At 36.6% G+C, this 14885-nt stretch overlaps 1 protein-coding gene and 1 long non-coding RNA gene across 8 annotated transcripts in view; one reads left to right on the top strand and one right to left on the bottom strand.

The window, feature by feature from the left end:
• clcn2a (chloride channel, voltage-sensitive 2a) overlaps positions 1-14885 on the bottom strand; it is a 61109-nt gene that overhangs the window by 23418 nt on the left and 22806 nt on the right. For all 5 annotated transcript variants that reach the window (XM_048163685.1, XM_048163681.1, XM_048163684.1 and 2 more), the window contains exon 3: positions 103-234. In XM_048163685.1, coding sequence (XP_048019642.1) covers positions 103-234 — 132 coding nt within the window. The remainder of the gene's footprint in view (positions 1-102; positions 235-14885) is intronic.
• On the top strand, positions 822-6970 carry LOC125250880. Of its 3 annotated transcripts, none has more exons than XR_007180890.1 (6): positions 822-1077; positions 1732-1778; positions 2005-2125; positions 2225-2417; positions 4110-4166; positions 6388-6970. It is a non-coding gene; the product is annotated as an uncharacterized LOC125250880 (long non-coding RNA). The 3 variants fall into 3 exon arrangements; XR_007180888.1 differs by having other exon boundaries at positions 4042-4166; XR_007180889.1 differs by lacking the exon at positions 4110-4166.

Here is a 14885-nt window from a genome sequence, read left to right as displayed (position 1 = left end):
AACAATACTTGACTGATTAAATGACACCATCTGTACTTTCATGGAACCCTGTCAAGCAGAAAATTGTCCTTTCTTTTCTTTTCATTCTTTTCTCTCTCTCACCTTGCTGGCAGAAGGCAATAGTGTAGTCCATGGCCCAGCTGACCAATGCCATGAGAAGCCCCAGGAGGATGAGGAAGATCCAGTCTTCACCCACACGGGAAATCAGGAACTTCTGACACCGTGACGTACAGACTGCAGACAGACATTAAAGGGATAGTTCACCCAAAAATGAAAATTCTGTCATCATATACTCACGTTTGTGTTGCTGTTTGCTCTTGTCCAAGGAATAAGTACCAAGACACTGAAGCTTAAAAAAAGATGCGAAGGAAACATTAAAAAAAAAATCAGTTTATATGCCATACTATATACACTATCGTTCAAAAGTTTAAAAAAAAAGTCTATTATGCTCACCAAGGCTGCATTTATTTTACAAAAATATAGTAAACAAAAACTTGAAACATGTGAGTGTCCAGTGGGTTTTGTGTTTTGCACCCATCAGCCTATATATATATAGGCTACATTTATGGTAATTGCAAGAACAAGCAAGAATATTGTTTAAAATGTCTTCATTTTCCACTTTTTTGGTTTCATTGGTGTTGAACGACCTGAGATTGAGTAAATGTAGACATAATTTTAATTTTTGAGTGATCTAATCTATTAAGCACCAACAACATCCACAGTTTTCCTTTCCTTTTTTAGGTCAGTCTGTGTTCACAACATAGAGATAGGCTGTATGAACAGGAAATGAACAACCCAGAGAAATTACCTGAACCCACACAGCAAATTCATCAGTGTTAAATTTCAAGTGTTAAGCCAATTTAGAGTAAAGTGTTGAAGTTATAGTGTAAAATTTAGAGAAATTAACACTATCAGTGTGTTAAAAGCTTGTTTGCTTCAGTGTTATCACAGAGTTACAGGTATCCAACACCCCCTGGTGTTATTTGCAACATCCGGGCATTTATTCAGCGATCTCGCTGAAAGATTTTTCCAGACGCCATTTTCTCGTGCCATGCGGAGGATGAGAAACGACAACTGGTGAGTTAAAGCTACTTTAAAGTTTGCGTTTAATGGACATCTTCTATCAAAATTATTAATTTAGTGTTAGTTTTTACATACGGGGATGTATTAACGCGCAAATGATGTATTTGTCCTTGTTCGTTACACAAGGCGGGTGTGCGCCATCTGAAGCGGTTTTAAATATTGCTCCTGTCTGTTACAAATAAGTTTCTCAAGGAAAGCGTTTTACTCTGTGCTTGCATTATATGGCTCTTTTTGTGCAAACATGAAGTTTATCGGAGTAGTTGATATGGTAGGTGTGTCGAACATACGGCCTGCAGGCTGAACATAACGTTAGCCCATGGATCAGAGGCCTTTTTCAACGGCTCTGCCACGGAGGCGTCCAAGCCGGCCTGAGGGATGATTCCAACAATAATATAAAATTACAGTTATTTGAGACACAATTTTCTATCACTCGCTTTCATCTCGAGTAAGAGAGATTTTAAAGTTTTATTGGGCAGCTATTTCCGGGGTTTTGTTTGTGTAATATCGCACGCTATCTAACGTTATTCAGCAACGTCAACGTTAATCACTTATTATCATTGGAGATAAGTGTCACATAAACTAATAAAATACCTCTGATGGCGTTTACTTTATTTTAACAATACATTTGATGTACGTTCTCTTGTGTAGGAACCAACCGGATCATGAGACACTACTTTTAAAATTTTCTTCTTCAGGTAAGTATTTTTTTTTTTATCTGTAAAGTTGCCATGAGGCTAACATAACCATGTGAAGTTAGATATTTAAGTGTGTTAAAGTCCTATAAAGGAATATGATTATTATGAATTCTGCACAAGAAATGTATTGTAAAAGTATTGTATATATAAATTTTGTGAATATCTTTCATACAATTTATTTATTTATTTATTTATTTATTTATTGGTAAGTGCATTTGTTAAACAGGGTAGAAAGATATTGCTGTCATCCTTAGAAGTTGACTGGTGATCACCCATCTACAATCCTTCCTGATGAATCACACACCATCCTCAGAGTGTTTCCAAGGCTGCTGGACACTAAAGATCTGGTAAGTATTGGCATCCTTTTTTTTTTCAATTACAGTTAATATCTCTGAACTTAGTATATGATTGTCAGAAATATGAAGTTTTTGTTTGTGTTTCTGCAGATAGCTCAAGGTTTTAGACTCCTCTTTGGTCCACAAACAGCTGTCAAACTGCTGGAGAAGTGGCCTACATTCTATAAGGAAAAGGTGATCAGAGAAGCAGAGAACCTTGACCTTACTACCACCTCAGTGCTCCAGAGTTTGCTGAAGTCTGCCAGGAATCAGTATCATGATGAATCTTCAGAAGATCACCCAGGTATTAATTTCAGAGCGCTCGTGTGACAACAATACAAAAAAGGGAGGGGGAAAAAATCTGTGTATCATTCTTTCGCTCATTTTTCTATATAAAACCAAAAATATATATATATATATATTTTTTTTAATTTTCCTTTTTAAATCCAAAATGAAAAAAACAGAAAACAACTCGTTTTCTGATTTTCAATTTTGTGCTCAAATTAAAAATGGAAAAAACGGATAACTAGCCCTCAAATTACATTTTGGTTTTCTCATTGGATGCAAGTGGCTTACCGGAAGTGATCGTTACGCGCGCGGGGAAAGCGTCAAAGCGAGTGACATGACCGGACTGAAGTAGTTAACAATACATATACTAATATACAATAGTTAGAAAAATATGAGACTAAATAATTAATAAATATAATTGTGCATAAACGTATATACAATAAATAAATGCAATTTAAAAGCTAAGGAAACTTAATCATCATGTAGAATATATAAAGTTGCTCAAAATATTGGCCATATACAGTGTTAATGCAAAAGTAACTAGTTATTATTATTATTATTATTATTATTATAGCTACATGAATTATTGCACTTATTGAAAAGTAAGTCACATTATCTTTATTAATTTATGTAATTAAATAAAATGCATGAATTAATAAAGATATTTTGTTAGGGAAATATATTTATATTGTCCCTTAAAACTACTAAAATTTCGTATTTCGCAAGATCAAAAGCTATGGAAGCCCGTTTCCGCCACTAAATAAAAAATAAAAAAGTAATTGCGACTTTTTTCATCTGTGAATTCTGACTTTTTTTCTCACAATTGCGAGTTATAAAGTCAGAATTCTGCGATATAAACTTGCAATCGCATGATATAGAGTCAATTCTGACTTAGGAAAAAAAATTCTCAAAGAATTGACTATCACACAATTGCGAGTTTATATGACAGAATTCTGACTTTATAACTCGCAATTGTGAGAAAAAAGTCAGAATTCTGAGATAAAAAGTCGCAGTTACTCTTTTTATTTTTTATTTAGTGGCGGAAACGGGCTTCCATAGCTTTTGATCTTGCGAAATACGAAATTTTAGTACAGTTTTAAGGGACAATATAAATATATTGCCCTAACAAAAATGTGACTTTTCAATAAGTGCAATAATTCATGTAGCTAATAATAATAATAATAATAATAATAATAATAACTAGTTACTTTTGCATAAACACTATATATGGCCACTATTTTTAGCAACTTTATATATTCTATATGATGATTCAGTTTCCTTAGCTTTTACATTGCATTTATTGTATATGTTTATGCACATTTATATTTATTAATTATTTAGTCTCATATTTTTCTAACTATTGTATTTTAGAATATGTATTATTAACTACTTCAGTCCGGCCATGTCACTCGCTTTGATGCTTTCCTCGCGCGCGTAACATTCACTTCCGGTAAGCCACTTGCATCCAGTGAGAAAACCAAAATGTAATTTAAGGGCTCGTTATCAGTTTTTTTCATTTTGGATTTAAAAAGGAAAATAAAATTATTTTTTTTTTTTTTTGATTTTTGGTTTTATATAGAAAAATGAGTGAATGAATGATGCACGGATTGGGGAAAAAAACCCACTTTTTTTCTTTTTAGAGTGGGACAGTGATATGACATATTTTTTGCTGCTTCTGCATATCCTGCCACCACAACATTTAAAAAAGAAAAAACTGAAGATCAGCGCAGCTCAGGTCATGAACCATCTAGCTGTATTTCACAAGGTATGTGCCAGGCTACAGTTTGTGATTTTTAGTGGGTAGACAAACTACATGGTTTCCACGGGGCACTGAAAAGCATTAAAAGTCATTAAATAGATTTCACGAAAAAAGGGGTCTTAAAATTAATGACTTTTTATTCTATTTAAAGTTCGTCCAAAAATGAAAATAATGTCATTTATTACTCACCCTCATGTCGTTCCACACCCATAAGACCTTTGTTCATTTTCGGAACACAAATTAAGATATTTTTGATGAAATTCGGTGGCTCAGTGAGGCCTCTATTGAGAGCAAAGCCACCGAACCTCTCAAGATCCATAAAGGTACTAAAAACATATTTAAAACAGTTCATGTGACTACAGTGGTTCAACCTTAATATTATAAAGTGACGAGAATATTTTTGTGCACCAAAAAAAAAAAAAAAATAACATCTGTGACAAGCAGGGTGGGGCATTTTACAAAAGTAAAATGGTGGCAGTTCCTCACGGACAACTGCCACCCACACAAACATAATAAAACATAACTTAAAGTCCAGACCTAATCCTCTCTCGTCCTTCACTGTCATCGCTCCTCCTTTTTAATGCTTCTGGAGCTCCTCGGTGAGAGATAAGAGACCCGTGCAACATACAGCTGACGCTCAATATCGCTCATGTCACCGGCCTTGCGTCGTTCCCTCACGTCTCTCGCCCCGCCCTGCTTGTCACAGTGACTTTTCAACAATATCTAGTGATAGCCAATTTCAAAACACTGCTTCGAAGCTTTTGTTTCAAATCAGTGGTTCGGATCATTTGTCAAACTGCTGAAATCATGTGACTTTGGCGTTCTAAACCAGTGATTCAAAAAAAAAGATTTGAAGCAGTGCTTCGAAATCACCCATCTCTAGATATTGTTAAAGTCTTTACTTTTTGTGCACCAAAAAAAAAAAAAAAAATTCTCGTCACTTTATAATATTAAGGTAGAACTACTGTAGTCACATGAACTGATTTAAATATGTTTTTAGTATCTTTCTGGATCTTGAAGTTCGGTGGCTTTGCTTTCAATGGAGGCCTCACGGCCATCAGATTTCATCAAAAATAACTTTATTATAATTTGTGCTGAAGATGAAAAGTCTTACGGTGTAGAACAACATGAGGCTGAGTAATGACATTATTTTTTGGGTGAACTAACCTTTAAATAGAATTAAAAGTCATTACTTTTTTAAATTTTAAATAAGTCTCTTCTGCTCACTAATAGAGCTGTGTATCTTTTGAATTTTATCGATTCTGATTCCGATTATGCTTATCAATTCCTAGTTTTAATTCCAGTAAGATGAAGAAAAATTCAAAAGTTCATAAAAAATGCTAAGGTCGTTTATGGCATTAAAGGGTTAGTTGACCCAAAAATTTAAATTCTGTCATTAATTACTCACCCTCATGCTGTTCCACACCTGTAAGACCTTCGTTCATCTTCTGAACACAAATTAAGATATTTTTGATGAAATCCAATGGCTCCGTGAGGCCTCCATAGGGAGCAATGACATTTCCTCTCTCAAGATCCATAAATGTACTAAAAACATATTTAAATCAGTTCATGTGAGTACAGTGGTTCAATATTAATATTATAAAGCCACGAGAATATTTTTGGTGTGGCAAAAAACAAAATAATGACTTGTTTAGTGATGACCGATTTCAAAACACTGCTTCAGGAAGCATCGAAACATAATGAATCAGCGTGTCGAATCTGCTGTTCGGAGCGGCAAAGTCATGTGATTTCAACTTTTTACACGCGATCCGATTCATGATTCGATACACTGATTCATTATGCTTCAAATCTTTCTGAAGAAGTGTTTTGAAATCGGTCACTATATAAATCATTATTTTGTTTTTTTGGCGCACCAAAAATATTCTCGTCGCTTTATAATATTAATATTGAACCACTGTACTCACATGAACTGATTTAAATGTTTTGAGTACATTAATGGATCTTGAGAGAGGAAATGTCATTGCTGTCAATGGAGGCCTCACGGAGCCATCGGATTTCAACTAAAATATCTTAATTTGTGTTCTGAAGTTTAACGAAGGTCTTACGGGTATGAAATGATATGAGAGTGAGAAATAAATGACAGAATTTTCATTTTTGGTTGAACTAACCCTTTAAAGAACATTAAATTACTTTTAATGATATTTGCAGAAACCCTGAACTAGTAAGAATAGTATTATGTAAATTTGATATGTAATTTTTCCTACAGTGAATCGGCAGCGTAGAAGAACACTTGGAGAAACTGGAGGGACATCGCCAGCCATATCTCCTTGCTTCAGGAACTCACATGTGGGCCATCAGCAGTTACTACGTTGTGATTGACCCGATGCTCATTCCATGTAAGGGAACCATGTCGTTGGCAGCCTTTGATGAACTTTTTAAAGCGCACTTCGTTTTCAGCTCTGATGATGCTCTCAGCAACATGTACACATTCCTCCAGACAACAGTCTACAGTATAGATGTTGACACCACTGAAGAAAGTCCAAAGGTGAAAGAAACTGAGAGCCAAGCTCATGAACAGGAACTAAGTGTTACGTTTGCAGAGTATTCCATAATGCACCTGTCATGTTATGTGAAGCTTTTGATGATACTTGAAGCTCTTCGATTTTTGATTGTTTTATGCTTACAGACTGTTTTATATTGTACGGCTGCATCATATAGACTGCAAGCAGCAGGTATGAGATTTGTTTGTTGAACAAGGTCATTGTACAGGGTAGTTTGAGTGCCCTGTCCCTGGCTTAAATGAAATGTGTAGCTCTGTTAAAGGAAAAATAAAATGTATTCATTGCAGAACTTTATGATCTGATTATTGGGATGGTAACACTAATAGATGGTAACTGTTGTAACTATAGGGGTCTATGTAAATACTCAATACTGAATACAAAATACTGATTTATAATAGCACTTTTGGTGCTTTTAATATATTAAAAGCACCAAAAGTGCTATTATAAATCAGTATTTTGAACACTCATCCTTGGTATATTGAAATTACACTGGTGTTGATCTTAAAAGGAGAGTGTTAATTTTTAACACCGTAATTGAGTACTAACACTGGTGTAGTGCAGAAACAACAATAAATAGTGTTGACTAGGTTTAAAATTAACGATAATGAGTGTTGAATTTACACTCAAAGGGTGTCAAAAAGTTAACACTATCAAAAGTGTAAAATTTACCCTCTATAGTGTGGACACATATAGACACTTTGCTGGTGTAAAATTTGACACTGTGGGTGTTCTTTTTACTCCAGTGATTTTGCTGTGCAGCAGTAGGTGCACAGTATGCTTTAATGAAGTGAACAATTGCTCATAAAAGAGCTTGTTTTCCCCTGGATTCCCACGTTTCCAGACTCATGAGAGTGTGAACAATTGCGCTGTTGCATAGGTGGACAGGGTTGTGGAGACCCAGACAGGAAATGGCTTGTGCGTTTGAAGATAAGACGCATCTGAAAGACAGCGGAAAGGGAAGGGTCACGGCAGGTGATGGGACACCTCTGTGTACGTGACAGAGACGCTGCCCCGCCAGCCTCAGCACCTGCTGAGTGGCTCTTTGCCCGGCTCCTCTGTGTGAGAGTTGGCACGTGGGGCGGTTTGTCCACTGAAGTGGCACAACAGATGTCTTTGCTCTCAAAATAAACCCTGTAACAATCCTCGACCGAGAAAGCAATAAGCCGAACCAAATTTACCGCAATTCAAGATGCATTTTGGACACGCAAACCTGGAGTGCTTATCTCCAAACCGCGCCAGACAGAAGTGCTGAGATGCGGCGTATTTTGACACTTAATTGGAGTTTGAGGAATAACCGTATAAATATGCAGAGCCCATGCTTCCCCACACAGATTTTAGTGTCTTTGACAAGTGAGTCACAGGCCAGCACTGGAAGTGACATCCCTATGTGGCATGCATGCATAATATAACAATGTATTATATATCCAAGATCTATTTATATCCCCAGAGCGAGTAGAAAGGTGTAGGAGGATTGGTGAGAGGCAATAGTATATGCCCTCACTCTGCCTGATATGACAACTTATGCGGCATTTTCGAGCAGTAGTCACAATTTCCCAAGAGGGCGAGCTGGTGGACTGCTGCCAGTTCTCTGTTTTCATCCACAGATCCAAAACAATTAGCACTGAAATAGACAGATTATGTCCGCTATGGTGGTAGGACTTCACTCTAAAGTTGCATAGAGAACAAACAGCAGGATGCTGACAGCTTGTAGCAAATCTACCCCCCTCTGTCATCTTAAAATTCACAAATAAAGTCTAATTACACCATGGAGAGCAGGATGTGTTTATATACTCTATTCGGTGGGCATATATGCTCTGATGCCAAATCTCACAAGAACAAGCAACTTTCTTGTTCTGACAAAACCAGCCTAAAAATACGCTTCCTCGAAATAAGCTGATCGAGAATTGTTTGAATTCATTAATGTGATTTATTGTAGCATAAAGGCTTAAAAATTATTTGCCATAATTTTCAAGCAAATGTGTGTTTATAAAGTGTTGTTTTACGGAGATGTCATAACGTAGATCAAATGTTTGTTTTTTTTTTGTAAAGAGAACCTACATTCAATGAAAAATATAAATATTATTTCTGGTACATACTGTATATGCATTGCTAAAAACAAATGTGTTTCGTGCTGAGGCCAGTGAAAATGTTGTCAGCGTAATTAAAAATCTAACCAATCAATATCAATCAATACATTTCTCTCTTTTGCATTTACACATCCTTGGGGTAAAGAAAGAGCTGGGACAGGTAGAAACATTGGAGAAAAGTGGGAATTTTATAGACTGTAGGTGGAGAAATTTGACAACTGCTATTAGCAATCATCATACACTATTGCTATGCAGGACAAGCACTATAAAAATAAGCAGGCGTAACAACACTGACTTCATCTTCATCTCTAAAGCAAAGCGAGTGGACAAGGTTAGTGAAATATCGGATATAAATACCTCTCTCAATACGTAAAGGTGTAGTGTGAATAAAAATGTACTATCTTACCCAATGTTTCTGTGTGCTATGTATTTTATGCTTAATAGAGTATTGTTTTATCAATAGCTTAGCAACAAGCTAATATCAAACTCAAAATCATACTTTGCTCAGTACTTTAAAGTATTGATAAAATAGTTTAGTGTGAATAAAAATGTATAATCTTACTCAATATTTCAGTGTACTATGTATTTTAAAGGGTTAGTTCATCCAAAAATGAAATTTCTGTCATTAATTACCCTCATGTCACAGCGTTTGGACATAAACACTGAACTGTTAAACAAAGTCGTTATTTTTGTTATGTTATTGCACACAAAAAGTATTCTCATCACTTCATAACACTGAAGTTTTACCACTGTAGTCAAGTTGACTATTTTAACAATGTCTTTACTACTTCTCTGGACCTTGAATGTGGTCATTTCATTGCTTTACATGGGAAAAAAAAGAAAAAAAAACTCTCGGATTTTATCAAAAAAATATCTTAATTTGTGTTCTGAAGATGAACTCTTAAGGGTTTGGAAAAACATGAGGGTGAGTACATAATGACATTTTTGGGTAAATTAACCCTTTAAGGCTCAGAGTATCATGTGGTTAGCTTAGCAACAAACTCTTTTGGAGCTGGAACTCTAGTTCAATGCAGTGCGTTTCAAATCAGTCACTTATGAGGTTTCATGAGGGTTGGGATGCTGCATTAGAAGACTGCCTCCTATGCAATGCGGCAGCTCGCTAGGTTTTGGAACAGTATTAGATGGAGGAATAAAACAGAAATGAGACAGAGACACACGGAGAGAGAGAAAGAGACACATATGATGCCAGTGTGTAGGTAGTGAGCTGACAAGTCTCCAAACCCCTCAAACTCAGTCAAGGAGGATCAGAAGACCTCCGCTGCACACTGTGCTGATAGATTTCTCATGCTTTTCACACTCAACAGGGAGGCGGGAAGGATGATATAGAGACAGATGCTGTGTGTCTTTGGAGATTACACAAGGCCAAAAGAGCAGTCTATTTATATTACAAGAAACCAATGAGATCCCTCATTAGCACTAAAAACAGTGGACTGCGACACACTGTTGCCTATTTAATGAGGACTCAACTTTTTTTTAATCGTTGAGGGAATTTTATCACAGACGTCCTGCTTTTGTTCAAAGCTCACTTTTTATTCAGCTAATCATCTTAATGTACCATTAAATGAAAAAATAAATTGTTACCGGCCGAATATATTTTTTCCCAAAACTCAAATGTAACGGTGCATTTAATACATCCTTTGGTGAAAAGTGACGTATTTCTAGATACAGATGCACAAGCACACACAAAGACACAGTGGCTCATTACAGATACACTGCACGTCTACGTGTCTCATCTATCACCCCTAAACAGCGCAGACTGATTATGCTCCCTGCTGGTGAATGGCGAGCACTGCACTGAGGTGCAGAGGGAATTGAACAGGCTGATAAATGCTGCAAGTTGTAGTTTACAGGCTAGACAACAGCAAAATGTTCAGTGTCAATGCTTGAAAAATTATTGGGAAAAAATATCTCCACCATAAATGTAAAGACCATCAAGAATCTCTTAAGATTCAGGTGATGGCCACACTTGTGGAATGTGCGTGACAGATTGATAAACAACAACGGCAGCTACACAAACCAGTGACAATTAATCACCAGTAGAGGGCAATCTAGAAAGCAGGAGGTAAACCACCACATCTGCAGGCGTCAGACATGACCATATCCTGTCTCACTGAACTGCTTTAAATACATGAGCAGAGCCAGATGGACTGTTCATATTATATTTTCAGATTTTTTTCATATTGTTGGGGAAAATGTGGAAACGATTTAAATATGGATCTGAACACGCTGGTTTGGTGCTGATCTAGCTATGTTGTTCACCAGCAAAAGCTAACAAAGCTGGTTGCCCAGCATGTTACCTGGGAACTAATTCTGGTTGACCATTAAAGTCTTGCTGGTTAAAGGCACAGTATGTAAGTTTCATAGCTAGAGGTCGCTAATTCAAAACAATAACAAAGGTATAGCTTGATGATGACGTGAATGAGCGTGGAATCATGGGAGTTGTAGTCTTCACCTCCACAGCAGGTGGAAAGCAATCCAACAGGACTCAGGCAGAAATCATGTTCATGGATGAGCTAATGTATTAAAGTTTTATTACAGGGGTCGGTACATGCACTTTTACAAGTTGATTGTACTGAAATGTGTGTTGGCAGTGCCTGTACACAACCATCCTATAATGAATGTGGCTAAAGTTTACACTCAGGGTACATTACGGCATGCTTTCTATGTACGACGTTCTCAATATAATTCATAATCCCACGTTTATAATGAACAATGCATTATGGTTATTGTGTTATTACAAACTGTGTATGCAGGTGGTAAAGTTAACGTGGTAACACTACACTAAGCTTACTTTTGTAGATGGTTTATAACGGTGTCTGTTACTGATTAAGAAGTAATGTCAAAAAAAAAAATTTGTGTTGTAACAGTTATTACTGCATGAATCACACATCAGTGACAAGCCTACATTTACCGAAAAAAAAGTTTTTCATGACCATTAGATGTAACATCAATCTGTCAATGAACTAACGTATATATCAGTAAACACATAGCATTCGTATCTCACTACGCTACCCTGCCAGTACATACAAAGTTAGATCAAAGTGACATTACGTTAACCAACCATTCAGAAACATCCTGTTCGAGCCTTAAAGGGTTAGTTCACCCAAAAATGAAAATTCTGTCATTTATTACTTACCCTCATGCCATTTCACACCTGTAAGACCTTTGTTAATCTTCAGAACACAAATTAAGATGTTTTAGTTGAAATCCGATGGCTCAGTGAGGCCTCCATAGGGAGCAATGGACACTTCCTCTCTCAAGATCCATAAAGGTACTAAAAACATCTTTAAATCAGTTCATGTGAGTACAGTGGTTCAATATTAATATTATAAAGCGACGAGAATATTTTTGGAGCGCCAAAAAAACAAAATAACGACTTATTTAGTGATGGCCGATTTCAAAACACTGCTTCATGAAGCATCGGAGCATAAATGAATCAGTGTGTCGAATCATGATTCAGATCGCGTGTCAAACTGCCAACGGCTGAAATCACGTGACTTTGGCGCTCCGAACAGCAGATTCGATACACTGATTCATCTGTGCTCTGATGCTTCCTGAAGCAGTGTTTTGAAATCGGCCATCACTAAATAAGTCGTTATTTTGTTTTTTTGGCTCTCCAAAAATATTCTCGTCACTTTATAATATTAATATTGAATCACTGTACTCGCATGAACTGATTTAAATATGTTTTTAGTACCTTGATCTAGATCTTGAGAGAGGAAGTGTCCATTGCTCCCTATGGAGGCCTCACTGAGCCATCGGATTTTAACTAAAATATCTTAATTTGTGTTCTGAAGATTAACGAAGGTCTTAAGGGTGTGGAACGGCATGAGGGTAAGTAATAAATGACAGAATTTTTATTTTTGGGTGAACTAAACCTTTAATTGTCAAACTTCGTCAGGGCCGTCATCTTGTTCCGGGTCCGACTCTGGTTCAAATTGATACAGTTGCACAGATGTGTCCTCAGAGACTCCCGCTGCCATTCTTTCTCCAAAATATACCCTCAGCTGTTGTCAAGGCAACACTCCAAGTGTGTTGTGTCAAAACGCCCCACAGAACAGAGCAAAGCTCATTATCATTTAAAGACACATGCACTGAAATGGCTTGCTGAAAACAGAGCCGTTTTTGACCAGGTAAAATAAGTGTTTTCTTACAATACTAATGAGAATTTTTAATTAAAGTATATTACAAACCTTTCATTTAGACCCAAAGAATCATATTAACTTGTACAAAAATGGCATTATATGACCCCTTTAACATTACTGTGGTATGAATCAGGACGGGGCTGAGAGCAGAACGAGGCCAGTGGAGCAAATGCTAGTGAGAGACACCTGTGAATGCCATTGAGGAGCTTCGGAAGTATATAAGAAGGAATGACAGCGGTGAAGGGTGAGAGAGGACCAGGCCTGGGACATTTTACGTTGCTGTTTTTATTATGCTTATATGGCGTAGTTGGCCGCTGGCACTTTTTTCATCATGTTGTTTATGTCTATTACAATTATGTCTAATGAAATAGCCGCGAGTGCTGAATTACTACACATACAGGTCACTTTTTTTAACAAACTGAAATTGTGGGGTAACATCGCTGTTTTACTTGGTCAAAACAATCATACTAAAAATACGTTAAAATTATGTTAACGTTACTATTTGCATTCACTCGTTGGCTGGTATGAGACTTTGCTAGATCGATATTAGAATAAAAGCTGGATGATTTGTATTGTTAAATGGCATGAAGTTCATTTTAAAATATATTGTATGGTGGAAAATGTTGTGTTACTATAACCAGCTCTTTCTGGTTTTGCCATGTTAGCCACTTGACAGAATAGTGTTGTCTCTGAGGCATGGTAACAAACATGTTATACTCAAGGTAAATCAAGAAAACAAGATTCAAACAGTAAGACTGTGTTTAGCTATATAACAATGATTAGTTTTCTGTTGATAAAGGTATCCAAACAATCGCTCACCTGTCTAATAAAACGCATGGTATATTAAAGCATCTTTGGTGTTTGCATGGTTTTTACGGAAGTAGGGCCAGAAATTGAGGGTAACACGGGTATGACGTTATTGACAAGCAATGCAATGACACAAGCCATTGCACTGGTTAAAATTGCAAATTTCTCTGGATATAAACATTGTTAGAAACATTTGAGATAATGCAAGTACACAATTAGCCTTTCGCCGAGCCCCGCCCCCCTTAGTTACTGTTGCTACGTCCGACAAACAAATGGTCAAACACGACCAGCGCGACAGATTGCCATGACGGGAAGAGGTATACCCGTGCTTGTCAGTGACCTTTTTTGGAGCAATACCTCCGCGATATCCTCCAGATCGAGGCAAAAGGGGTTACAGTATGCAGTGGAGGGATACATTCAAAATATAAAAATACGCAATGAAGGAGACACGACTACTATCGAGGCTAATGCTTACCGGTCTCAAGCGAAATCTGAGAAACCCCATGACCTGTACCTCAAATGCAACCAGCACAGCCTTGTGGACCAGTCATGCTCTTGCACTGCCGGGTAAGTTCTCTTTCATATGTTATGGTCTATTATTGTCTATTGCGAGTAGCTATTTTGTTCAAATACAAGGGTATGTTAGCTAGCTAAACATGTGCATCAAAGCCATTCAAAAGCTAACTAACATTTCTCTGTTGTTTTGAGAATAGCCGTTTTGAGAATCAGATTCAGAATGTTTTATTTCCATTGTTGATGAACAGAATTCACAAATAGAAAATTGCTTTGGCTTAAAAGGTGCATAACAGATAAAATAATAAAATGAAATACATAAAACAAAATATAAGGCATTCAGATATCCATTTTATTTTATTTTATTATCTGTTATGCACCTTTAACTAAGCCAAAGCTATTTCCTAGTTGTGAATTATGTTCAACAATGGATATAAAACATTCTGAATCTGAAAACAGCTAATACTAATACTCAGGGGTAGGTTTTCCGTTCATAAAATGGTACATGAAAGATAAAAACAAAATTATTTAAAGTTGCTTGTTGGGGCGCTATGTTCGACTTTGTTGTAAACTGACGAAAAATAAAGTTGGGGAGCTCAAAGACCCAACACAATGGTAATCATAATGCAT

Source organism: Megalobrama amblycephala, linkage group LG17, assembly GCF_018812025.1.
Source record: "Megalobrama amblycephala isolate DHTTF-2021 linkage group LG17, ASM1881202v1, whole genome shotgun sequence".
NCBI lineage: Eukaryota > Metazoa > Chordata > Actinopteri > Cypriniformes > Xenocyprididae > Megalobrama > Megalobrama amblycephala.
The sequence above is the reverse complement of the archived record's forward strand: the minus strand, read 5'-3'. Positions and strand labels throughout refer to the sequence as shown.